This window comes from Vigna angularis, chromosome 3, assembly GCF_016808095.1.
Source record: "Vigna angularis cultivar LongXiaoDou No.4 chromosome 3, ASM1680809v1, whole genome shotgun sequence".
Lineage (NCBI taxonomy): Eukaryota > Viridiplantae > Streptophyta > Magnoliopsida > Fabales > Fabaceae > Vigna > Vigna angularis.
In genome coordinates, this window is record NC_068972.1 from 3,585,800 (window position 1) to 3,611,962 (window position 26,163).

The 26,163-nt window shown below is 30.7% G+C and overlaps 3 protein-coding genes across 5 annotated transcripts; 2 read left to right on the plus strand and 1 right to left on the minus strand.

Annotated features, from left to right (window-relative positions):
* Positions 1-1,275: 1,275 nt before the first annotated feature.
* LOC108324040 (protein TIC 21, chloroplastic) lies at positions 1,276-4,115 on the minus strand. Of its 3 annotated transcripts, none has more exons than XM_052874865.1 (5): positions 3,753-4,115; positions 3,410-3,667; positions 3,044-3,247; positions 1,769-1,885; positions 1,276-1,670 (listed from the first exon to the last, which is right to left on the minus strand). In XM_052874865.1, the coding sequence occupies exons 1-4, from the start codon at positions 4,026-4,028 to the stop codon at positions 1,772-1,774; spliced, it is 852 nt and encodes a 283-aa protein (XP_052730825.1). In that variant the 5' UTR covers positions 4,029-4,115; the 3' UTR covers positions 1,276-1,670; positions 1,769-1,771. The 3 variants fall into 3 exon arrangements, with proteins under 3 accessions (XP_052730825.1, XP_017412320.1, XP_017412319.1); XM_017556831.2 differs by having other exon boundaries at positions 1,755-1,885; positions 3,753-4,106; XM_017556830.2 differs by having other exon boundaries at positions 1,276-1,885.
* A 5,558-nt stretch (positions 4,116-9,673) lies between these two features.
* LOC108326644 (receptor protein kinase-like protein At4g34220) lies at positions 9,674-12,878 on the plus strand. The gene is made up of 2 exons (XM_017560248.2): positions 9,674-11,812; positions 12,067-12,878. The coding sequence occupies exons 1-2, from the start codon at positions 10,120-10,122 to the stop codon at positions 12,732-12,734; spliced, it is 2,361 nt and encodes a 786-aa protein (XP_017415737.1). The 5' UTR covers positions 9,674-10,119; the 3' UTR covers positions 12,735-12,878.
* A 5,876-nt stretch (positions 12,879-18,754) lies between these two features.
* LOC108325525 (probable carbohydrate esterase At4g34215) lies at positions 18,755-20,038 on the plus strand. The gene is made up of 2 exons (XM_017558608.2): positions 18,755-19,394; positions 19,572-20,038. The coding sequence occupies exons 1-2, from the start codon at positions 18,840-18,842 to the stop codon at positions 19,791-19,793; spliced, it is 777 nt and encodes a 258-aa protein (XP_017414097.1). The 5' UTR covers positions 18,755-18,839; the 3' UTR covers positions 19,794-20,038.
* Positions 20,039-26,163: the final 6,125 nt, after the last annotated feature.

Genomic DNA, 26,163 nt, shown 5'->3' on the forward strand with positions numbered 1-26,163 from the left:
GATTTTTAGTCTTTTAGTTATTCCCATTACTCGTTAGTAATTATCTCATCAAAAAAAGCATATTTTGCGTAATTTAAAGGTTTTAAAATGTCGTGTTTGATAAATACAAACTCTCGATCTTGGTTAAAGTATCTTGTTTCTATTATTATATATACTGAATAGATGACGAGGGACATTGAAGAACAAAATTTGTAAGAACTTTCTTTGACTGCTTCAGCATCAGTAAAAAGAATGTCCAAAGTTGTTTAACACTTTTTCATCAAACTATATATTTATAGTGCACGCACAAGTGAAGCAAATTATCTTTTAAAAATGGATCGGATAGTGCATTTTTGTTTAGTGTCTAAAAAAATTAATTGTAGAACCACCCTAATTGCTTCTGCATTTCCACCCTAATTACCATAAAGTTATTCCATGTTTGGAAGTGTATCATGCTCTTAATTTGAATTAATTATTGCTAGTGTTGGATCACCAATTTATTGGACCATATTGACTTAATTAAAAAAAACATTTTTCTTTGTGAATTTTTAGCTCATTATGTCATTTAAAATAATGCAATCTTTTGGATTAGATTTTCAGGAGAGAGACAAAAAGACAATACCTTTAGTAAGGAAAGAAAAGAAGTAATTAAGAGAGAATGAAAAAAAAAAGAAGCAACTGGTATATTCTATAAGTATAAACTAGCTTTGAGAAAAGAAATCCAATTTATAAAGCTTAATTTGTTGTTTAGTCGAGTACCAATTGGTTTTTTTTATATTGTTCTCCACCTTGGTAAAGAGATCGTATAGATTATCCGTGAAAATTTTTCCTAAACTAAGTCCAACAAGTTTTTCCTCCACATTAAGATTTCCCCACAAATTTTGGTGTTTCTCTTATTTGTTTTGTACATCTTATTATTTTACATATTATTTATATAGGAAATATTTAATCTGAATTTTACTTCTATTTTTGTTATCTTCATCAAATAAAGTTTTCCTAGTAATAAAAGGAACAAGGTTTTCTAAAAGAAATATCAAACTAAATGCCAGCCTTCATCAAACATAGTCTTCATTAAGATTCATAAAACTTTCCTAAACTTATTACCATTTCTTTATGGTTAAAGGTATATAGTAGAACAAGAAAAACTATGAATTCGATTCAAGTTCTTGCTACTCGCAATTTTTAGCATGACTATAATTAAGGTCTTTTTTCCAATGCATAATATAAACCAAAACCTATATTATGTGAATCCGATGCATAATAAACCGAAACCTACTATTATGTGAATCCTGGGCATGAACCAAAACTGTAAAAGATTCTGATGCATAATAGGGAGTGATACAAGTACAAAATAAGGGGTAAAAAGTAACTCTAACAAGGACAAAAACATAGCATCATACTGTCAAACAAGCTTGCGAGTATTTTGAAAAGGATCAAAACCCGCAGATTCCATGACAGGTCTAATATACAATTATTTCAGAGTTGATTTTCGAAATTTCTCCGATTGGATCTTACCGTAGACAAGCTATGAGTGATGATGACTCCAAAACGACTCCCTCCATTATAATAATCTGCCCAAGGATCTCCATTTGTTGAGCCATTGTCATGTTTATTAGCAACATTTGCACGGGTTCTTTTAAAACTGGAAATACACAATTTCGGGAATTGCCTAGGAAGAGGGCCTTAAAATGCTGTATCAAAAAAGAGGAACGTAATTCATTACGCAAACAACCACCAGAAACGGGGGATAATTTTTGGGTGTGATTTCATCATACTAGTCTCTTGGTACATGTTATGCAAACTTGGGAAATGGAGTCGCTTCTGAAGGTGGTAACGTGACTGATCTCAACAACTCCAGAGAGAAAACAAGCCCAAGGAAATGTGAGAGAATAGTGTTCGCTGATGCCTGCAAAACAAAGATGATAAATGTTTAAAAGTGTTACTCGTTTCTTGATGAGTAGCACCGAGAAGTCAAACATTGCGCTACTGCCGAAGACCATATATTGTACTCAATACAATCAAAATGTTGCTTACATTGAGTTTTGTTGAGTTTTGTTTGTATGGAAATATTTTCCCTATGACCAATTATTACAAAATGACACAAGTACACAAGTAAATCTTGAAAACAGTAAATACTAAAACATTCGCTATTACACTCTTTCGAATACAGCCTTCACTAAGCGATAAAATTCAAATGGGACCCACTAAAAAATGCGGAGTCTACCCCCAATTTAATCAATCTCATTAATTGTTTGGTAGAACTTCATAAATTTTACCAAATTGTGAAAAAGTGTATTAGAAAGTGTGTTTTACCAGCAATCACCATTTTGTAATTGTAATTTAAACACATCAACTTGATGGGGAAAGATATATACGAAACAACAGAACAGCCTTCCCTATTTTCAGAAATCAATTGCCATATATCAAATTTGTCTTCTCTAAAATAACGGGCGCAATTAATAGGTGAAAGGGGAGAGCAGTTAATATGAGGGAGTAAACAATTTAACCATTATATAGTTTGAAATGCATATGCGTATACTTTATCACAATCTATATAACTCTGTGCTTATCCTCCTGAATGCACTCTCACTTTAGGGGACTCATTCAGTTCATACACTCTCAACATACTACCAACACTTTAAAACTCTGGGAGGGTTTTTTTTCTGTTTTCAATCCTACTGTAAGTTAAGCTCCACTAATCCAAACTTCAACCTCCAATAACAGGAGTCAAGACATGTCCCCAATTCATTATTTATATATTTATCATTAAAATGGTGAAGATCGGCAATGGCAGAAGACAAAGAACCAAACAGATAGAGGAATTTGCTCATATGGGAAAAAGATGTTCATAACGGGGGCTATAAGAAGATAAAGACCCGGCTTTCATCTGAATGAGAGGCTTGTTAATAACATAACTGACAACTATACAGGTCAAATGGGAAACTAGTGAGAATAACACTGATAAAAACAAGAGCTGGTCTAAAATAAAAGAATCTGGCTCCAGCACAAACCTACAAGAAAATAGACAAATTTAATCTGCAGCAGGGAAACTTAAACGACATACCTGCACCAAAAATACATCCAATGCGAGAACTGGGCTGTTACCAGGGGAAATTCCCTGATAATACGGGTTTGCAGAGGTAGTGAGAGCCTTAGCAACCAACAAGCCAACCGTGGCTTGCATCCCAAGAATAGCAGCGCCCATCCCCAACAGGTTCATTACTATACCATTTTTCAAGCCTTTCACTACATCAGCACGAGGGGGTGCCTGAAAACACAAGTAAAAGGGAAAGCTAAGATACCTCATCAAAATTCACTTAATAGATACATACAATGATTTCACATTAATATAACTAAATGCAGTTCCATCTTACAATAATTAACCTCGTTCAGAACCCTAAACAAATTCAAAATGCACACAAACACACACCTTGGCGGGGTCATTTGCAGTTTTTCGAAGCTTCTCCGAAAGGCGAATGTAACCAAAGGACCAAAACACAGAAATGAAGGCCGCCACTATTCCACCCGCCGTGGCATAAAATGTGGCAGGAGATGTCACTTTTCCGGTAATGACAACGGAGAATGACAGTATGACGGCAGCCACGACAGTGCACACTAACTGACCCCAAAACCCTAAGTTACCCAAACGCTTGAAATACCTCGCCGTCTTCTCCAATCTCTTCGCCACCTGCACCACAACAATTCCATTTTCAGGAACCCTAGAAATGCAATTCGAGTTCGCAATTGAATAGTTCAAAACCACTGGACAGTACCTGTTCGAGTTTTGCCTTCTCTAATTCGTCATTCGAAGCAGTGAAAGCCGTAGACACTTGAGAAGAAGCGCTTGCGGTGAAGGGAAGCTTCCATGGTTGACGAGAGAAGGAGGAACCGAAAGAGGAAGACGACCGAGACAAATTGAGAGGGAGTGAGGGCAGGGGATTCGACGGCAGAAATGGTTGGGAGAGACGAGGGGCGGCGGCAGAAGAGGCTGACAGTAGAACCGCCGTGAAGCTGCCGGCTCGTGTTGCCGGCAGTAGTAGCGTTTGCATTGCTGCTGGTGATGAAGAAAGAGGAGATTCTCCGTTCGCCTTTTATGGTATTTTCCTTATTCTGACTTTTGCTTTTCTTTATTCGATAATCCCAGGCTTTCAAATTCGGAATATAACTGGGCCCAGCTTTTTATTGGGCTTCTCTGCTGGTCCATTTCCTCTTTCCCATTGGGCCCTATCTCTGGATCACCGATAACGGTGTTCGCGAAAGTTCGGCTGTTTCTTTCTGCACCCAATACTTTTTCATGTCACCACTTAATTAAACAAAATATTATAGTACATCTTTCACATTATTTCTGGAAAGAAAATGAACCATTTAGGTTATGTGATTTAAAAGATAAAATTTTATTTTTTAGATACTACATATCTTAATTATTAGATTGATAACTTGATGTTGAGCTATTAAAAAAATGCATCCTTAACATAAATTTGTAACAATTAATTTAGTACATTTTTTTAATTATGTAATCAGAACAAAATTTTCAGAATCAAGCACGAAAGAGTAAGCGGAGAAAATACTTTAGAATTAAGCATGGAAGAAGGAAGAAGGAGAAAATATTCTAACCTTTCTAATATTTCATTCTACTGAAAAATTAGCAGATAATTATTCTAAATTATTTTTCTTTTGAACTCAGTTTCAATTTCCAGGTAACTCCAAGTTACTTTCTACACGTAGGGAAATTTATCAGGAATAGGGTCTGTTATTTTTTTTACATTTGTTCATGCCATGGTGTAAAGTTGTGAATTTTTTAATGAAGCATCTCAAAGGGTGTTTCATCCAGAAATCCAAGGATCAAAACTTTTTGTTCGGGATGGTTTAAAGTTATTTGGTTAAAGCGTTGAGCAAGGTTTTAAATTTTACGTTTTAAAAATAAATATTTTAAGATATATTTTTAGTTACTTTGCTGACATTATTTAAAAAACAACATTATCATTATTTTCTAACAATTTGAAAACAAGACGTTGTATCAGTTTGATATGAGAAGTTGGGTGCAATTTATGATCTCAAGGCTGAAACTGTATTAGCCTTCAAAGATTTTACACAAAAAAAAAACAACTTTTTTGAATTAGATAATAATTAAGGAGGCGAAGACACAGTCCAAGGAATCACGAAGTGGAATATTGCTATTTTGTTTGCATTTTTGGTTTTATCATAAATAGGCAAACATGTGAGGAGGCAACATTGTCATTATCGAGCACCTTAGGTGATGATAGAATGTGGTCACATGTGTTGTGGTTTACTGAGCTCTCAACGGGTAGTGCTGAGAAAACAACAAAAAGAAAACAAATGCATCATTACCACTGATAGAAAGAGCAAGACAGCCTCAGCTAAAAGGAAAAGCAAAAGAGGAAAATGGATTCAAAGGTGGATACGCTCTGCCATCTTCCCTTCAAACAATTTCCAACACAGATGATTACAAAAGCATTCACTTTAGACAACTTTAACCAAAGTATGGCTGGGTTTTACAATTTTACTGCGTCACCATCCCTATCTTATTTCCTTGTGTTACAGGTAACTATCAAGAAGGATATATACCACTTTAACACCACCTTACTCAATCAATTAAAATAAATACTTAAATATTTAAATTATTATAAAAATTGTTGCTACAACATGTATGTTTGTTTAGTATGTGTATGAGAATACTTTAAATATAGTTATTTACATACATGTATGTAAAAGGAAAAGAAAACTCATTATTGATGTCACATTAAGTAATATATGACTTGGCTATTGATCAGACACTCAACTATAACTCAAATCATCTAGTAAGTTATCAATGAATTTGATTGGCTACTGAACAATCTAGTTGGTCATTGATTAGACTGAGTACATTAATATTAATGTTGATCACTTAATCTACAATAAATACCAAAATGTTTCAGAATTAAAGTCAACCGTTTATTTAGTAGTTAATAATTAATACAACCGTAAATATGTGTAATTTTCTATTTACTTAGAACTTTTATTTATTTGGAGATAGACTTTAAATTAATATTAATCTAATTATGACCTAATTAAATGTAAATATACTTTATTTCTAAGTTATGATCGATCACTTTACTTGATAATCAGTAAAATTTATTAGTGACTATTCAAATTATGACTACCTATGGTAAAATTAAAAAAAAAACAATATAAAAAAATTAGAAGAAAACAACATATAAGATGAAAATAAATTATCCACTTTTATCCACATGGACTCTGGGCACAAGAAGGATTGAGGGTTTCCATAAACTAATTCTGGGACCATATATTGGTTTTAGTAGGGTCTTGTTATCACAAGTTTGGAGCAGGATTCAATTCTTTTGTTTTTTGTTGCATGAGTTTTATCAATAGCCCCAAAGATACTTTTCGCAACACAAAATCTTTATCACGGTTCAGATTTTTTTTTCCCAAATAGCTTTTCACACTACTTACCTAATATTGTTTTATAACCAAATTATAACCTTATTTTACCACATAATTGAAAATATAAGTTAAAAAAAATTAGAACGACAAATTGCGACATGTTTCTCCAATTTTGTCTACTTCTGAAAATACTATTTAAAATAAAATAAAATTAAAAATATAATAAAAATAATAATATTTTACGACATTGATAATATCTAAGATTTATTTTGTAATAACTTAAATAAAACGTTAAATATAGTGAATATTGATATTTTCTTAAAAATATTCAGTTATTTGATAATAAAAATAAAAAAAATTAAATGCTGATTTAAATTAATGATTTGAATGTTTTCATAATTAAAATTATTTATCATTTTAATTATGCAAAATATAAACAATATTATCGTATTTATGAAATTAAACTTAATGTAATATCTCATTTGTAGTAACTAATTGATGTAAAATGTGTATTCTTGTTAGGTGTAATAAATATTTTGAATTTGAATAAATATATTTAATTTTGGTCAGATCATATTTTTAAAAGTTATTTTGTTAAGCTAAAATAATAAGTTTAAAATAAAGAAAAATAGATAAAAATCGTTCTAAAATTAAAAATAAATAATATAGTAATTAAAATTTTATTAATTTATTAAAATATTGCTTTTAGTAAATTTATGGAATTAATAAATTAATACATAAAATGATATATTAAATTAAGCTGTGATATGATTTTTAATAAAAGAACATGTTACAATTATTTTTTAAGTTGTTTGATGGTGATAAATTATTTGATAATAGAAATTAAAAATTAAAGTTATAATTTAAATTAACTAATTGAAGCGATATTATTATGTATTTATTTGAAAGAATAAGCAATGTCTTTCTATCATTGAAATAATTCAAACTGAAATTTAAAATGAATATTAAAAATATTATTAGATGATAAGAAAACTCACGTATTAAAATTACACAAAAGGAGTAAACAAATGAATTTATAATTGTATTAATGATAACAAATATTTTAATTTTTTAATCAATTATTTTTTGTTAATAGTTCACATAAATTTATCAGAAAAATAAATAAATAAATTTCAAAATTTAAATTTAAAAAAAGTTGAAAACAAATTAGAAAATCGAGCTGATCTAACGGAATTCTAAATAATACATGAAATTATTTAGATAAATATAATAAATAACGTGCTATTGAATTTCCGAACTAAAATACTTCTCCTATCTCCACATTCCAATTGACTGTGGTATAAGTAATTAGTTCTCCAAAAAGAAAGGAAAACAATAATATCATTAACTTTTTATCGTCATCGATTAAAATTTGATGAGAGACGAGCTTATTGTGAAAGGACAAAGGCACTTTTCAATTTACAAGTTGGAAAGAAGCAATGCATAACTACATAAAGTAATGATTAATTAAGGGTTTAAATAGTTACTTAGTTCCAATTTGTAATTAATTATTATCCATTATAAAGATGTGTTCTGAAATTCTCCCATTATATAGCTCCGACACACTTTTCCTGCAACTTGCAAAATTCCTCAAAGAAGAAACTATTGGTCCTCAAAACAAAACACAACCTCACCCAAACAATACTTCCAGAAATTGTTGTGTAAAACCACTCCCACATTCCTCTCAGATAAGTACACTCTTTCATTGAAATGCGTCTTCAGAATTTAAACAATGCAATCAAAAGTATCATTGTGTTCATATGGAATAATGGAATTAATCACTTGCAGGTTCTGCTCATTTTGTTTAATTTACAAATGCTTGCTCATAATCTTGGACTGTGTTAATCTCAGATGGAGGTGAAGTCTCATGTGAAAGCTTTGTCCCTTTCCACAAATTACTGACATACTCATCGATAAAGTATGTACATAATTACATAAATTAAGACTTAACACAGATTAAAAAAAATGTGAATCTGTGCGTTGTGTTAAAATAACTATGTAACCTCGTGACTTAGATTAAAATAAGGAGACTTGGGGATTTGGATTTTACTGATCAAAAAAATAGAATTCTTAACAAACGGTTAGACCTGCGTAGACCGACTTTTAAGGTTGGAATTAAGATTAAACACGACATGCTTTTTGAAGCCATCTGTGTCCATTATTTAAGAAAATGATGGGGACAAGGGCAGTTGCAATGAGATTAATTGCTTTTGAAATTGCAACTTGTGAAGTCACAGAAACACCTTCCTAATTACTGTTGCTATGAATGACCCTTAATAGTACAGTGAACGGTGATAGGTGAATTGTTTTGCCATCGTTACAGTTTATGCCCGTGACTCTTTGTTCTGTTATTGCACTGTACGTATCAAATCAAAAATCACAAGCGTCCAAATAGTTATTCAGTGACTTCAGAAGCGAATGAACTTATTCAAATTATTTTTAATCACTAACTACCACTCATAATTTGACACCATTTCAGCATCTTGTCCCAATCCTTCAATTGTCCTTGACCATGACAGAAACCAAACGTAGGTGGTACCCAACCAGCGTAGACAGGCCAGAAACAAACACAAAAAAGAAGAGCACCCCGGTCCTTAAGGTCTCATGGCCTCTACTTATTGTCTCGTTGCATTTTGATAAGGAATTCCAGAAGAAACTATGTTACCATTTCAAGTCTTTTGTTTTTGTTCTTTTTTAAGAATTTTTGTTCAAACTGTCATCATTATTAATTTGACTGACGAAGATGAAAAGATGTTTTAAGTTTAAAATACTTTAAGTAAGGAGTTATAACAAACATCTTGGCGTGAAAATAGACATACCCGAAATTCCTCTGTCATGTCCATTTTGCATTTAATTGCATTCTGCTTGTCATTGAAACACCATAACTGTTGAAATTAACTCTTGTTTGTCAGCGGTTTAATAAGAAATGAGAGACAGAACTACCTCCTGCTGTCTTTTTTATTTAAGCATCGATGGAATTCCTAAAAATTGGTCTGTGTTATTCCTACAGCTGTAAATTCATGTCAAAACAATTTGCATATATATTTTATGATGTAAAAGACGGTGTGAAAAAATGTACTAGAATCACCTTCCTAGAAATTTCACCTTTTTTCACCATATCCACAGAACACTAAATTCACGGGGGTGGTGGTGGAAGATAGAGATACTCTGCTACAGGTTATGGGGTCCAACTCACTCGGGTGTCTTGTAGCAACAATTAGATTCCTTTCACTTCCATTTGCCAATTATATGTAAATAAACTTGTTTTTCATATATTTCTTTTATGAAACTTGACAGAGAGAGCAGGCACAGCAGTCCCATATTACTCACTTTTATTATATTTCCTTCAGTTTGGTTTAGTTCATTTCGTCTTTATCAACTGCACAGAGCAGGAGAATTATCTTTTCTTTCTGCTACCACTTTCTCTCTGCAACTCAACCCAATTCCTCCTTGCGTTTCTTTGCACAGTACCCTCGTTTAATCATTTTTCGTCCTCTCACTTACAGCCTGTTTGTCTGCCAAACTCTAACATACATCCTAGCTACTCCCCAAACTTCTTCCACCGTTACTCCAACCCCCAAAAGCACCAAACTGATCAAAAGATTTGGTGAACAAAACAAACAAGTTGTAGTTGGTAACCATATCCTTTCACTGTTTGTCTCTGCCCTTCTTTCCTACCTCTTTTTCTACTCTCCATGAACTTGTAGTTCCCGATATGTTACATCACCCAAGGGAATCATGAGCCTTAATCCTCAGAATCTCCATTTCTTGTGGAGGCTCTCATCGTTTCTTCTTCTACTTCTTCAATCTGCTACATCTCAGTCAGTTACATCTCTTAACTCTGATGGGATTCTCCTGCTAAAATTCAAATACTCCATCCTCAGCGACCCTTTGTCAGTCCTAGAAAGTTGGAACTACGATGATGCAACGCCATGTTCATGGTATGGTGTTACGTGCAACGAAATTGGAGTCCCCGGTACCCCTGATTTGTTCAGAGTAACCAGTTTGACACTTCCCAATAGCCAACTTTTGGGTTCCATTTCTGAGAACTTGGGCTTGATCCAATACCTTCGCCACATCGATCTCTCCAACAATTTCCTTAATGGCTCTCTACCCAACACTATCTTCAACTCTTCCCAGCTGCAAGTACTTTCTCTCTCAAACAATGTTATCTCGGGTCAACTAAATCAGCTGGTTGGAAAACTAACAAACCTTAAAGTTCTCAATCTCTCTGACAATGCCTTTGCCGGGTTGATCCCAGAAAACCTCACTACTCTACCAAACTTAACCGTTGTTTCTCTGAAGAGTAACTACTTCTCTGGTAGTGTCCCAACCGGGTTCAAGTACGTGGAGATTCTGGATCTGTCCTCCAACTTGTTAAACGGTTCTTTGCCAGAAGACTTTGGCGGCGAAAGCTTACGCTACATGAACCTCTCTTACAACAAGATTTCGGGAACAATTCCTCCGACATTCGCCGAACAGATTCCTGGAAACTCAACGGTGGACCTCTCATTCAACAATCTGACAGGGCCGGTACCAGACTCTTCGACTTTGCTCAACCAGAAGACAGAGTTTCTATCAGGAAATGCTGATCTTTGTGGTAAGCCTCTGAAGATTATGTGCACCGTTCCCTCTACTGAGTCCACAGCTCCGCCCAACGTCACCACCTCTTCACCAGCCATTGCTGCCATACCGAAAATTGACTCAAACCCTTCAACAAACACAACAGGAACCCCCACCAGTTCTCAGAATGTATCACCAAGTGGCCTAAAACCTGCCACCATAGCAGCAATTGTGGTGGGAGACTTGCTTGGCATGGCCCTTTTGGCCCTAGTCATTCTCTTCGTCTACCAACAGAGAAAGAAAAGATATTCGGATCCAAATCCAAATTCAAAACGAGACACTAATGCTGCTTCTGGTAACAACTCAGAAAAGAAATACGAAACTGTTTCACGACAAGATGCAGATGCAAAAACAGTAACTCCTTCACTTCCTTGTTCCTGCTTAACAATCAAAGAAGAAGAAACCTCAGAGGCAACTAGCTCCGACAGTGACCGCGAGAGCAACACCGCAGTGGACATCATGGCAGCACAAAACGGGAACCTTCCGAAACAAGGCACTCTTGTAACCGTTGACGGGGAAACAGATTTGGAGCTTGAGACTCTGCTTAAGGCTTCAGCGTATATTCTGGGAAACAGCCGCGTCAGCATTGTCTACAAGGCAGTGCTAGAGGATGGGAGAGCCTTTGCCGTTAGAAGGATCGGTGAGTGTGGGATTGAGAGAAGGAAGGACTTTGAGAACCAAGTACGTGCCATTGCAAAGCTTCGCCATCCCAATTTGGTTAAGGTTCGCGGCTTCTGCTGGGGTCGAGATGATAAACTCCTGATATGTGACTACGTCCCCAATGGCAGCCTCGCCACCATTGATCACAGTAAGTTCACTCTACACCTTAATCATTTTATGACATCAAATATCATTCATATTAATCTCTTCCACAGATCATCAGGTGATTCGGTACGATTTTCATGTAACGAAATTGAAAACAATCATTTTTTTTGTCCAAACTGCAAAAGTGAAACTGATTACAAATTAAAGTCGGAGTTTGACTTTGCCAACCTACATGTTTAATGATGTCGAATTATGTTGTTTGGTTTTTTAACTGATGAGAGTGTTATTATGGTTTAGGAAAATCAGGTTCGTCCCCTCTGAACTTGTCCCTGGAGATACGGTTGAAGATAGCAAAAGGGGTGGCACGAGGGTTGGTCTTCCTTCACGAGAAGAAGCACGTGCATGGCAATGTTAGACCTGGCAACATCCTGCTAAACTCGGAAATGGAAGCCATCATAAGCGATTTTGGGCTGGACCGGCTCCTCCTGAACGATGTGACCCACAGAGCAAACGGTTCGGCTAGACAACTAATGGCGAGCCAAAGAAGCCAGCAAGACCTGCCATGTGGTTCAAGTCCCTTCGCAGCAATGGGATCATCGTCGAGTGGTGCGGGCCACATAATGCCCTATCAAGCCCCAGAGTCACTTGAGAACATCAAACCCAGTCACAAATGGGACGTGTACTCTTTTGGAATGGTGTTGCTGGAGCTTCTAACCGGGAGGGTTTTCCTGGAGCGGGAGTTGGAGCAGTGGAACGAACCGGGTTTGGTGGAGGAGGAGCAGAACCGGGTTTTGAGAATGGCTGACGTAGCAATAAAATCTGAAATAGAAGGGAGGGAGAATGTGGTAGTGGCATGGTTCAAGTTGGGGCTTAGCTGTGTCTCTCATGCCCCGCAAAAGAGACCCTCCATGAAAGAGACTCTACAAATCTTAGACAAGATCCATGCTGCTGCTCCACTCAATTAATTCTTCTTCATAATGATGTCACCGATGTGTTCCACACACACCCTGTTTTTAGATCAAGGTGTTTGTTCATCCTTTTCCGTCTTTTGTTGACTTGAATTAGCATCAACACAGGAAAATATTAGAGACAAGTGTTTGTTTATGCAAGGTGACAATGATTGTAACTTTGACTAAGCACCGCTCAAACGAATCATTGTCTGATCTAACTGCATTTTTGTTCATCGCCATGCATGTGCACTACTTTTTTTCTTTTTGAATCATCATCACGCGCGGCTATGGAATAAAACAAAACTAAAAGCAGCTTATATTATATTGTGATTAAGATACTAAGACAAAGATGTTTTGCTGTCTCAGTCCATCTTCGACAAAAATAGTCAACTTTATATGTGTATACAGATATTAATAAATATTAAATCATATTTCAAATACCATATTGACAAAAGTTTAAGAAAAAATTAATTTTTATTGAAAAAATAAGTAAATAATAAATTATCTCAACGAGTCAAGTTATTGACTCACCTATACATCCAAAAAGTAATTTGTTATAAAAATTAGACTAAACGCATGTTAAATGGCACAGGTGGAGAACGTGCTTACTGGTTTAATTTGTCAGTAGTTTAAGGGCAATATGCCTGTCATGAATGTGGTTTGGTGGTGGAGAATAAGTGGTGTAGTTCAACTTTTGTTTATTGGAGAAACCATTTTAAAAAATTTCAGACCATGATCAACTCTTGACTAGAGTTTTAAAATTTAATATTTTCGTCGAATATTCCTATAATTTAATCTTGAGTTTAATATATTAATTAACTCTTGTGGCGAATTCTTTGATATATAATTAAAAATTAAAAACTCTTTAATGATTAGAGAAAATAAAATTATGGAAAAAAAAGGAAAAAACATATCCAAGTTGTGTTGCGTATCTCTTGAAAGAGAAATGTTCGTGATCCCATACCCAATATTTTGTGAATAATGTAACATGAGGACACGTAATTATTTAATTTGGCAATAAAATAATAAATACCTAAGCCCCTGTCTGCTACCGACACAACCAAACTCACTCTCCATAATCTTCATACCATTATTGACTATCTTGGTCCGGTCCCCTTTATAAATTCAATCATAAAAACCTATGTGTGTGCATAAATCTCGTTTAGATTTTTTTTCTATCACTTTTCAAAATAAAAAAATTCAAATGCTGTCTATTTTCTTATTTTTTATATTTTTTATTTTCCATCTGGTAGACTTTCGGTTAAGATTTTACTTTTTTAGATTTATCAGTAAACTTCACTCCTAATGGAGCCTTGCTACAATGTGAAAGAGTTTTTAATTAAAAAAACAGTGGATTTTGTGATTTCAATATTGACATTTAAAGATGAATTTGTAAGACTGGGAAGAAGGTGAGATAAAAATGAAATTGGAGAAATATGGTAAGAAATGAAAAGATTTAAGATAAAACTTAAAAAGTTAACGATGATGTAATGAATTTGATAAATTAAAAAAATATTTTAATTAATAAAAGTAAAATATTATTATTTTGTCTTTGATTATTATTATTATTATTTATTTTACTTTTATTACTATTTTATAATTCTATTATTACTGTTAATAATAATGATTGTTTTATTATTTTATTAATTATATTTATTCTATACTCACTATTATCATGATAATTAAACTTATCCGGAAACCAGAGAAACTGGTAATTGCAAATCTTCGTAAATGTTTTATTATACATCAACGTGTATCTCAGCACACCACCGCTATTTTGAAAAAAGTAAAAAATAAAACCTTAAAATATTTGTCTTGTTTTTCGTTTTTAATTACTTTTTTTATTTATCGTTTTTCATGCTTTCTCTTCATATATTTTGTTTCTATCTGACTTCGCAAATCTCTCAATTAAAACAAATATTGTTAGTGATATTTAAGTGTTTAAAGTTGTTTGTTAGCGGTAATTAGTTATTTTGTTATTAGCTTTCTTAAATTGTAATTTTTTTCTCAATTAATTTATAATTAAATGTGTTTTTTATTTATACTTAGATACAAAATTAAAATTTATTTTTTCTCAAACTTTAATTATTTTGGTCTCTTAACTTTATTAATAAATTAATATCGCTTTTTTAATCAAACAGTATTAATTTTTGTTATGTGTTCAATGGTATTTTGTATTTATATTTAAATTATTTATACTATTTTACTCGTTTTAATTGAGATGTCAATTTAAAATATCATTTAACATTTAATATGGTTAAATTAAAAATATTATATCAATTTCATTTTTAAAATTTAGAGATTAAAAAATATTAAAGCTTAAGATAAGAAAAATATTCTAAATTTGGGTTAAAGTATAAAAACTAAAGGTATCTAACCCATTAATTTATAATCACTCACTAATAATTTTCATGTGTTTGGGCAAACTTATTGCAAATTAACTTTAACTTAAATGTTTTGTTTTTTTTTAATATTTACAGATAAATTTTATTAGATAGATCTTATATATAAAAAGCTATTGCTTCCTACATACTCATAATTACTGACTGCACCTCGTTCCGAAAAGTCATATTACAAAAAATATTTGATGAATTCTGAAAATTCTATTCCGAAAATCATGCTTTGGAATTTTTTGTTCTGAAAATTGTTTTTCCGAAAGTCTTATTTTGAATTTTTTTTTCTGTAAAATATCTTTTTCCGAAAGTTTCTGGAATTTATATTTCGGAAGTCACTTTCATATGATAAAATGATCATTTTAAAAATTTAAGTAAAAATTTATGAGGTGCAGGAAGTAAAAGCTTATCTAAAACTATAAGACTTACAGCTTGTTTTTATTAACTGTCAAAGACATTCCAGGTCCAATTGTTTTTCATGACAATAAGCTGACCCACTATTTCGGGAAAATTCTATTAGCAGACTATTATTTACATTTTTCTTTTTGATATTCCGAAAATTAGTTTCAAAATATAAAATGTAAAAGTTAATTTTCTGTTTATTTTAAGAGAAAAGGTGGTATCATCTGCGAGAAATTTCGTGTTTTGTTTTTAGTTTTCAAAATTATTATATTTATTAGAGGTTTACTCCCTACACCACTCCAAATGACTATGCACCGCCATATTTTTAAAAGATTTTAAAACTATCTTTTATATTTTAAAAAATCTTACACTATCACTTCTTTTTTTTAACGAATATCAATATTTCTTCAAGGTTTATGTATTTTTTTAATTATATTTTAGGTTTTAGTTTATTAATTTATTGTATTTTAAATATATATATATATATATATATATATATATATATATATATATATATATATATATATATATATATATATATTATTTAAATATTTTTTACATAATTATATATAAATTAATTTTATTTTATTTAATGAAATAATTATTATTAGTTTAATTAAATTATATTATTTTTTAATTAATTATAATAAACGTATGTCACATCCATAGTTTTTTATTTTTAAGTTTTTAGTTTATTAAAATATTACATTTTAAATTAATTTATAGGTTATTTAATTTTTTTTTTGTTTTTTTATGATATATTACATAAATTAATTTCATTTTATTTCATTGAAATAATTATTATTAATTTAATTAAATTGATTTTTGTTTTATTTAAGTAAAAACTTAAAAAAAGTATAAAGTTTGAACTTTCCTTTATTATAATTAATTAAAAAACAATATAATTTATTTAAATTAATAATTATTATTTTATTAAATAAAATAAACTTAATTTAAGCATAATTACATAACAAAAAAGAAAAAATTAAATAATATTTATATATTAATTTAAAATATAATAAATTAATAGATTAAAAATTAATAAAAAAACATAAATCTTAAACGAATGTGACATATTCGTTGAAGAATTTTTTTTTCAACGGATATTGACTCTGTTAAAGAAAAGAAGTGAATGTGTAGAATTTTTTAAAATATAAAAAATAGTTTTGAAATTATTTAAAAACGTGGTGATGCGGGAAGTAATTGGGGTGATGTAGGAAGTAATCATCCATTTCTTAACATTTAGGCCCAACATTCAGGCCCAACATTCGGGTGTTACTCCCTACACCACCACAACTTGCTTCCTCCACCATCCCATTCCTCTTTTACCCTTTTCTTTATTTTTTCATTCCTATTTTACCCTTATTAAAATTTTATGGTTAATATTATTTAAAATCTCATATGAACATTCATTCTCTTTATCATTCTTCCTTCTTTCATATGACAATTATTCCTCTTTTGTTAAATTTTATGGTTTAATAATCTCAATAATTTATACATTTAAAATTTTATTTTATCGATAATCTATTTTATATATATATATATATATATATATATATATATATATATATATATATAATATGATTATTACATGTATATTAATATGATATTTTCTTATCATATTTAGTTTAATAATTTAAAATTTAGTTTCAGTTTTCATATTAAAAAAGAATAAAAATTGTATTTTTTTTATAAAACCAAATGACACATCCGTTCAACTCGCCTGCATGTAATAAGTTAAGTGAAATTTAACTTTTGAAATCGAATGGCAAATGAACCAAATTGGATTTGGCTACTAAATCATTAAATAATATTGATTTAGTTTAATGCGTGTAAGGCTGTAAACTTCTGACAAACAAACTGGGTTATTTTTTTTCAAATTATCAGAAGCAATTTATCTGAATAATTTATTTCAAATTGCAAATTTAAACTTCATATCAATGTACAAGGAAACATAAATTAAAATTGGAAAATTTACAGGTCATAAAAGAGAAAATAGAGATATGTTAAAGTAGTGCGGCTATTATCAACATGTACGGGCAGTTCTCTTCCTTCACCGTCAGCAAAATCTAAAAACACTGTCATAGTAGCAACTCTGTTTTTTCACTTTATCCCGTTTTTTCTGCAGAAACAATTTTCGAAACAAGAGAGAGAGTTACAACGCTAATTGAAACGACCCAACCGTTAAATATACAGGCAAAAACGGAGGTCGGGCATCCGTTTGGATCTGAAACGGATGTCCAACCTCCGTTTTTCCTAACTATCTTCTTCCTTTCTCTCAACACACGCACACAGCAGAAAAAAAGTAGAGGAGCAGCCCAACACAGAGCAAAAATATATATGCATTACATTTAAAAAAAAAATTAAAAATATCATCATTAACCTTGTGGGAGAAAGAACCACCACACTTCACAGTCGCACCACCGCCGCACCGTCGCACACCGCCCACCACTAAATGAGGAAGAAAACTTGTATGGAAGAAAAATGGAAGATGAGAATGATGGTGTTTGGGTGAGAATCTGAGAAGGTTGGGAGGTGGGTGAGAAGGGGTAAAAATATAGATTTTAGGGTTAAAGTAAATAATTAAAATTAAAAAGTATAAAGATTATTTTTGTAATTATAAAAGGTTAGTTTTATAATTCAAAAAATATATAATAAAATTGGGGAGGTGGAGGAAGAAAATGTGGTAGTGGAGGGAGTAACACCCCAACATTCCAGGACATAAAGCCCAATACATAAACAAAAGATGGTTTCAAATTCACACTAAGGCATTTTATCTAATAAAGAAAAATAATGATACTTTTTTTATAATATTTTTTAACGATATTTTAATACGTGTTATTCTGTGATTGATTTATATTGATGTTTATGATTATTATTATTAATTGTAAAATAATTTTAGACCGATCACATAATAACACTTAGATGATATTAAAATTTTTTCAAAATATTATTATCTTAAAAAATCACAATATCACCGGGAGATCGCTGAGAAAATCTGTTTTAATTATTTCTTTTTATCGACAATACTTTTGTTTTGTTTTATGTTTGAAAAATACTGACGTATTACTTTCAATCTACTTTTTTAATTCTATGGAAAATTATGTTTTGTTATTAGCTCAATAACAATACAGATGTAATATATATTATTTTTTAACGTTTCACATCGTGTTACACATGTTTTAAACCAGGAGACATGTCGGTGGTTAGTTACCACATGATAAGGTGTCACGTGAACTCATGATCTGATTAATAATTAAGATCAACGACCTGAGCACTCCGATAAAGTGTTCCCTTCTCTTGTGGCAGTAGCAAGCAGAAGCCAATGGAGACCAACACAGTCAGACTCCCAAAACCCAAAAGGCAAGTCTTCGTCCTCTCAGGCCAAAGCAACATGTCCGGTCGCGGCGGAATCGTCAGGGGCGCCAATGGCAAATACTGGGACGGCGTCGTCCCGCCGGAGTGCGGCCCCCACCCTTCCATCCTCCGCCTCGCTTCCAACCTCAAATGGGAACCGGCAAACGAGCCCCTCCACGTCGACATTGACACAGCCAAAGCCTGCGGCGTGGGCCCCGGCATGGCCTTCGCCAATGCGCTGCGGCCGCGCGTGGATGAGGAGGTGGGACTGGTCCCCTGCGCCGTGGGCGGCACCGCCTTAAAGGAGTGGGCGCGTGGGGAGGAACTGTACGAGAATATGGTGAAGAGAGCCAAGGAAAGCGTGAAAGGGCACGAGAATTTCGAGATGAAAGCGTTGTTGTGGTTCCAAGGAGAAAGCGACACGGAGAACGAGGAAGAAGCTGCAGTTTACAAGGTTAACATGGAGACCTTCATCCACAATGTTCGACAAGATCTCAATTTACCATCTCTTCCCATTATCCAGGTTTCCAACATCACTACCTTTCCTTTTTTCTTTTTCCGACAAACCAACCTAAATGTATTTTCGCATAATTCAGGTTTATTTTGTAGAAATTATAAAAAAAAAAAATTATGGTTAACATATTCAATTAGGGCTTAATTAGTCTATATGTAATGATGACGATATGAGTGTACCGTGTAGGTTGCGTTGGCATCGGGATTTAAGTATATAGAGAAAGTGAGAGAAGCACAAAAAGAAATTGATCTTCCTAATGTGATTTGCGTGGACGCAAAAGGACTGCAATTGAACGACGATAATATTCACTTATCCACCGAGTCTCAAGTTCAGTTGGGTCGCATGCTGGCTGAGGCTTATCTTGCACATTTTCATGTCTCACCTGTTCAAAATCAAGTTCAACTTTAACCCCTTTTCTACCTTAAGTAATCAATTATGGTTTTTTATCTATTGTATCGGATTGTATCTCTCTATGGGTAATGATTGAGTGTGTTTGGTTGTGTATCTATTGCATCCGATTATATCTCTCTGAGTAATGATTGAGTGTGCTTGGTTTTTGTATCTATTGTATCCGATTGTATCTCTCTATGAGTAATGCTTGAGTGTGCTTGTATTTCCAAATATATATAATATTATTGTGAAGATTTTAGTTATTGAATGGTTTGTGAATACATGATGAAATTACAAGAAGTATTCATTATGTTTTCTTACCTAATGCAATGATATTTTTGAGTTCTTTCTAAATTGAGTGTGGATGAACTTCTTACCAGTACATTTCTACAATAAAAATTGATTTACATATCTTATAAAGACTGACTTAGTTCCTCAAAGTTAACATTCTTTTCACAAGAACACTCTTTTTTTGGTAAGAACAACTTGTGCTATGATATAATTTGTTGTGGTTACATTGTACAACATTGGTGGCGGGTTTGAATAACTTGATTGAGTCCTGGCCTGCCGACTTGCACAGTGAAATGTATGTCATAAGATTTTTTTGTTTATTTCCTTTTTCACTTTTCAATTTCCTGAGTTTGATAAAAGAAATTACTAATTTTGATTGATTTGAGATTACTGAGACCACGTCGGATTATGTCTTTTTCATCATTGGCCGAAAGGTAAATCCAAGTAAGACACGATTCTTTTTGTTTTTCTCCAGTGTTAAGTTTTTCTGTGTCTGCCAACAGACTGCTAGTGTGGGAAAGTATCTCAGTAAAAGGGTGTACAGAACAAACGGTTAAATTTGGTTTGGAGAGGTCACAACAAAGACAGTCTATTTGCAAGGCTAAAACATTGATCTTTGGCAGTGGAATGACTCTTCTTCAATCTGTGTTTCTGAGCATTATTATTCCATCTAGATTTACTTTTATTGCTTTATCTTTTCAATGGATTTAATATTTATGTGAGAGTGAGTCAGAATGACACACATGTTTCCCCTTCAATGAATTTGTTCATAAACTTGAGAGTTTTGGAGAGTGGGAAGTGAGATTCAATCTCTCAAATCCAATCCAAGAGATTTGAGGGAAGAAAAATGAAATTACCAAATAATTTTTAACTTTCTCTGAAATTTAGAACCTTTTATTTATGATAATTAATAATTATAATAACAATATTAATACAAACAATGAAATATAAAGCATTTAAAAATAATATTAGTGGAAAAATAATATAACATTTAAATAAAATACTAATAAAAGTTATAATGATAGAAGTAATTAATTAATAATAGTATTGATTTTTTATAGTTTAATACTTAATTAAAATATTTTTAATCAATCACAATATTTTAAATTAATTGTACCTATTAATTTTTTTATAAAAAAATCATTCAAGTTTTAATTATTTTTTTAATTAATTACATTTTATTTTATTTTTTAATTTTAATTATAAGGACAAATATATGATTTTAACACCTAATCTATTAAAATATTTTTTTCATCTATCACATCTATTAAATTATTTACATTTTTTTCCAAATTCTACAGATATTGCGCATTTTCATTGGCACTCTTTTTCATCATCGGCGTAAGAATGCAATTTTTTAAATTCAAAAATGTATTTGCATATACCTATTTTGTACTTGTACGAATTACAAAGTAGAAGATGAGAATTTCATTCTGAAGAAATTGTTTCATTTATCTTGTAGGTGTTTTGACGTTGATTTTGCCAAATGCTCTGTTGATAGTTGTTTGCACAAGCACTGTAAGCCATTCTGAACAAAATTGTTTCGTTTATATTTTATTAGTAAGCAATTGTTTCTGATTTAGTGGCGACAAAAGGACGCTTGACGAGGTAGATATGAAGATGACTGACATTTTTGGTTGGCAGAATTTTGATGGTTCCAAAGTATCTTTTCTTGTTCAATTATTCCTTGTTTCCTTTCCTTAATCCTAAGTCTCCAGTTTTCATTTATCTGTCTTTTTATTGATTTTGTTTGAGAAGTTTGACTTTGGCTCATGATCTTTCTTTTCACATTGTTTTCTACCATCCATAGAAATTAATAAGGAAAACCATAGATTCTTATAACTTTCTTTTCCTTGTCATTTATCATTTTATTATTTCTATTTTCATTTATCATTATTTACTATTTATGCCGTTCTTTTTTTTGTAATTAATTATGAAAAGGATGAATCACTTAGGACACGCATACTTTTTACAATTAAATAATGGATAAGGATACAAACATACCTTCGGATCATGAACTCATTAGTTAAATATTTACCTTGATTAATTTAAAATAATATCTGAAATACTTAATAAATAATAATTAATATTATTTATACTTACAATAATAGAGATATCCTCACAAGTATCATACAGGTCTTACACATTATTTTTTCTTTGGATCTTATATGTATCCACTTGACTTTGTTTAGGACTTTTATGGAATACATCTAACAAAATCACTGACCAAATCAACACTATTCACTTGTTAGAGACGCATGTAGTAATAATTGAACAATCTTTTTACCTCATGCTTATTTATGTTATTTTAATAAATTTGTACCTAAATAAACCTAAATTAGTCAGGTTCGTTATTCCTAATTACTTAATTAATTTTTTACGTTAATTAGTTAAAGATAGAATGTCTCAAGGTATTAATATGTATGACTTAGGGTATATTCGTTTAAATGGAAACTCCTGTTCAGAAGAATGAACGCAGATGGAAAACAGGGATCATTGTATTCGTTTGCAAAGATTAGCATATAAGAAAAAGAAGGGAAATGCGAAATTAATGGTATTTTCAATCATCTTATAAATAAGATGATTTCCAAGGATTTAAACTAACTTTTGCTGTATTTTATAATTTTCATATCTTTTTCTTTTATAATAATAATAATAGTAATAATAATAATATAAATAATAACAATTATTATTTTATATTATTTTAATAATTAGATGTGTTTTGATAATCTTCAATTTTTATTAATTAAACAATTTTTTTTATTTGTCACATCGATCAAATTTTACACTAATTTTTACAAATTTTATATATAAATTTATTTTCATTCTCTCCTCCAAATCTACTCAAATAATCAACAATTAATTTACTCTCAAATTCATCTATTTATTCTTCCCAAATCATTCATTCAAAATAAACACACCATTAATCTTTTATACTCAAGTAAAGTTGAGAGAAAAAAATACTTTCTTTATAATTCGAGATCTACTAAAACGAAGTGGTATATTATTGAAATTAAAAAATTAAACCAGACTTTTTAATAATTAATATATTATTAAATTGATAAATATATAAAATTTAAAAGTTTTTGCAATAAATAAAGAGATAAATACACCAAGCATATTACACCAACCACGGTTTGCTTTAAGAATAAAATAAAAGCACACCAACTGAATGGGTCCCACATGGATGTTTGGTTCATTCCGAGGGCAATTGAGTTGAGTGATATGAGTCATTGGATTGTAATAGGTTGGTAGCTTCACGCGACAAGGAGAGCGTGGCATCTTTTGTCTGTCTTTTTCACTTTTTATGTAATCAACACCTCAGCTCCACCAACCTGCCATGCCGCACCTGTCTCTCTCACCTTTCGGAAGTTTTTGATACGAGGATGTAAATTGGTCTTATGATAATAATATTTTAACAATATTTTAAAATTATTTATTTGTTATTATTTAATTGATTCAAAATTAAATAAACATTATCTTTGGTTTTATATACAGCGGTAGAGAAGTAGAGTGAAAAGGGTAAAAATACTATAATAAACTTTATAATTCTCGTATCTTTCATTTTCATACTTTTATACCAATTATAATTACATGTTTCTAGAGCTTTTGTTATTTTATGAGTTTATCCTTTCTTTTAGTATGGAGATATATATATTTTGATAGGAGAAAAAGGAATAAAATCTTATATCATTATATATGAAAGTAATTTAAAATAATTAAATAAATGTAAAAAAAAATTATATATTGATTATCTGAAGTCAACTTTAATTAAAATTTTACTTCTTATATTTTAATCAATATAAAATTACAATTTTAATCAATATATCATTTTAAATATAGAACTGTTTTTATCTACTTAAATTAAAATACATCATTCAGACCAATAAAATTCATATATGAAATTAAAATAATGTATATATTTCATAAATTATGTTATTGAAGTTATAACAAATTATTTCATATAAAATAAATAAATAATTGTATATATATTTTTAAATAAATAAAAGTATTGAAGAGTTTGATAAAATTTAATTATATTTTAAAAATATAATATAATTATTATGTAATAATACATTTTCATCTTTAAAAGCGTATATTTCATTAATATAAATATATTTTTTACATCATTTTATATTTACTAACTAAATTATTGAGTAATAATTATCTGATGAGAAGCTAGCTAACAGTTACTTCAATTAAAAGTTAATTCGCTTGGCAGTTAATTAATTTTGTTGAAAAGGGAATATATATTTTATATATGGATAATGATATTTTGATAACATTTTTTTAACAACATTTTAATATCATCGTATCATTTTATGATTGGTTCAAAATTACTCCACAATCAATAATAATAATCATAAACACTAACATACATAATGACACGTAGATGAGGTTAAAATGTTGTCAAAAAAATGTTGTCAAAAGTATCATTATTCTTTATAGTTTTAGATTTTGTTTGCATAAGTTTTACATGTCACGAAACATGTATTTTTAAACCACTTACTAAATTTATTACAAACAATCACTTATATAAATTTTGAGAAGATAAAAGAAGTTAGGTTAAAGCGCAGAAGTGAAATAAGTTTTAGAAACATAAATTAAAATTAAGATATAATTTCATATAACATTTTTTTTTATAAAATAAAAACAATTTGTATTTTAAAAATTAATTTTTTATATTGAAATACCAAAATTTAAATATTCATTTTATGATGATATAAAATTATATATAAAAAAATACTAAATTAATTATAAGCGTTTCATATACTTGTCTTTTTACTGTTTTAAATTTCTCTTAAAATCTATTCATGTTACCAACCAGGAGAATTGACATTTTGAAGATATCATAGTTTTGATGGTGTTATGAGATGAAGACTTGAAGAAGACTTTTGATGTATTTACTTTAAAAGCATCTTGTATAATTAATTGTATAGGAATTATTTTGTTGATATAAGAAGAGTTAGAAGTTTTTAAATTTAGGAGATGTTTGCACATATAATCGATTATTTGGTGTAATAATCAATTATCACGAGCCTGTTTAGAAAAGAGTTGTTCGTGCAAATAATTGATTATTGCTCAGAATAATTCTGATTCAATATTGTCCAAGTCGCACAAATAATCGATTATTTTTCAGGATAATCGATTATCACTTTTTGAAAACTCATAACAGATACAAATAATCGATCATCATTGACAGTTGAGAGATATCTTTTTAATTTCTGACCCTACATGAACGTGAGCTTATAAATAAAAGTCTTCATAGCTCTTAGAAGACAACTTTTCATTTTGAGAGTATTAGAGTTGTGTGCCTAAGGGAAGTTCTCTTAGAGTGAAAAGGGAACTAAGTCATTTGAGAATACAAAAAGTATTTGAGGAAGTTTTCAAGTGTCAATGTTGCTTGAATAGGTACAAGGTCGAAGTTGTTATCTTCAAGTTGATTCAGCTGAAGTTATTTCGTTCGTTTGTCAAAGAAAGGTTCTGTTCTTTATCATTTCATTATCTGATTGTAATCTGTACAACTACATTTTAGTGAAAAAGGTTAATCACTGTTTTATAGTGACTAACATCTGAACGTATAATCTTTTTATTTGAAACATGATAAAATATTTTGCGTGATTTTCTCTTACTCTATATTTTCTACTTACCAACTGTTTATTAAAATTCTTATAATAAAATCATGATTTTAAAAGAACCAATTCATCTCTTTCCTCTCGTGACGATAAAACGCTTTCCAAGAAACCTTTTCTTATTAGTAAAAGTGAATTTTATTGGATTTTCATAACGTGATTTTAATGGATATTCATACATATCCATTATTTACTCAGTGAAAGTGAATTTTATTTAAGTATAATTTCTTTAAAAAAGTAAGTGATAAAATTAAAATTATTAGTAAAGAAAATATTAATAATTTAAAATTGTTTTGAATTTGATTTCATATATTTTTATTTTTTTATATAAAATGTGAAAGTGAAATTATTTAAAAAATAATAATAACACTTTTTAACATCACAAGTAATCAAGATAATTTATCGATTACAAAATTTTATTAACATCGTAAATAATCAGAATAATATCACTAGAAAAACTCAAT

Bases quoted from the DNA above. Each gene is read 5' to 3' on its own strand.
- LOC108326644 (XM_017560248.2), top strand. From the start codon at position 10,120: ATGAGCCTTAATCCTCAGAATCTCCATTTCTTGTGGAGGCTCTCATCG. The intron at 11,813-12,066 runs GTAAGTTCACTC...ATTATGGTTTAG, and splicing joins CCTCGCCACCATTGATCACA to GAAAATCAGGTTCGTCCCCT.
- LOC108324040 (XM_052874865.1), bottom strand. From the start codon at position 4,028: ATGCAAACGCTACTACTGCCGGCAACACGAGCCGGCAGCTTCACGGCG. The intron at 3,248-3,409 runs GTGTGTGTTTGT...TTGTGTTTTCAG, and splicing joins CTGCAAATGACCCCGCCAAG to GCACCCCCTCGTGCTGATGT. The intron at 1,886-3,043 runs GTATGTCGTTTA...TTTGTTTTGCAG, and splicing joins TGGATGTATTTTTGGTGCAG to GCATCAGCGAACACTATTCT.
- LOC108325525 (XM_017558608.2), top strand. From the start codon at position 18,840: ATGGAGACCAACACAGTCAGACTCCCAAAACCCAAAAGGCAAGTCTTC. The intron at 19,395-19,571 runs GTTTCCAACATC...TGTACCGTGTAG, and splicing joins CATCTCTTCCCATTATCCAG to GTTGCGTTGGCATCGGGATT.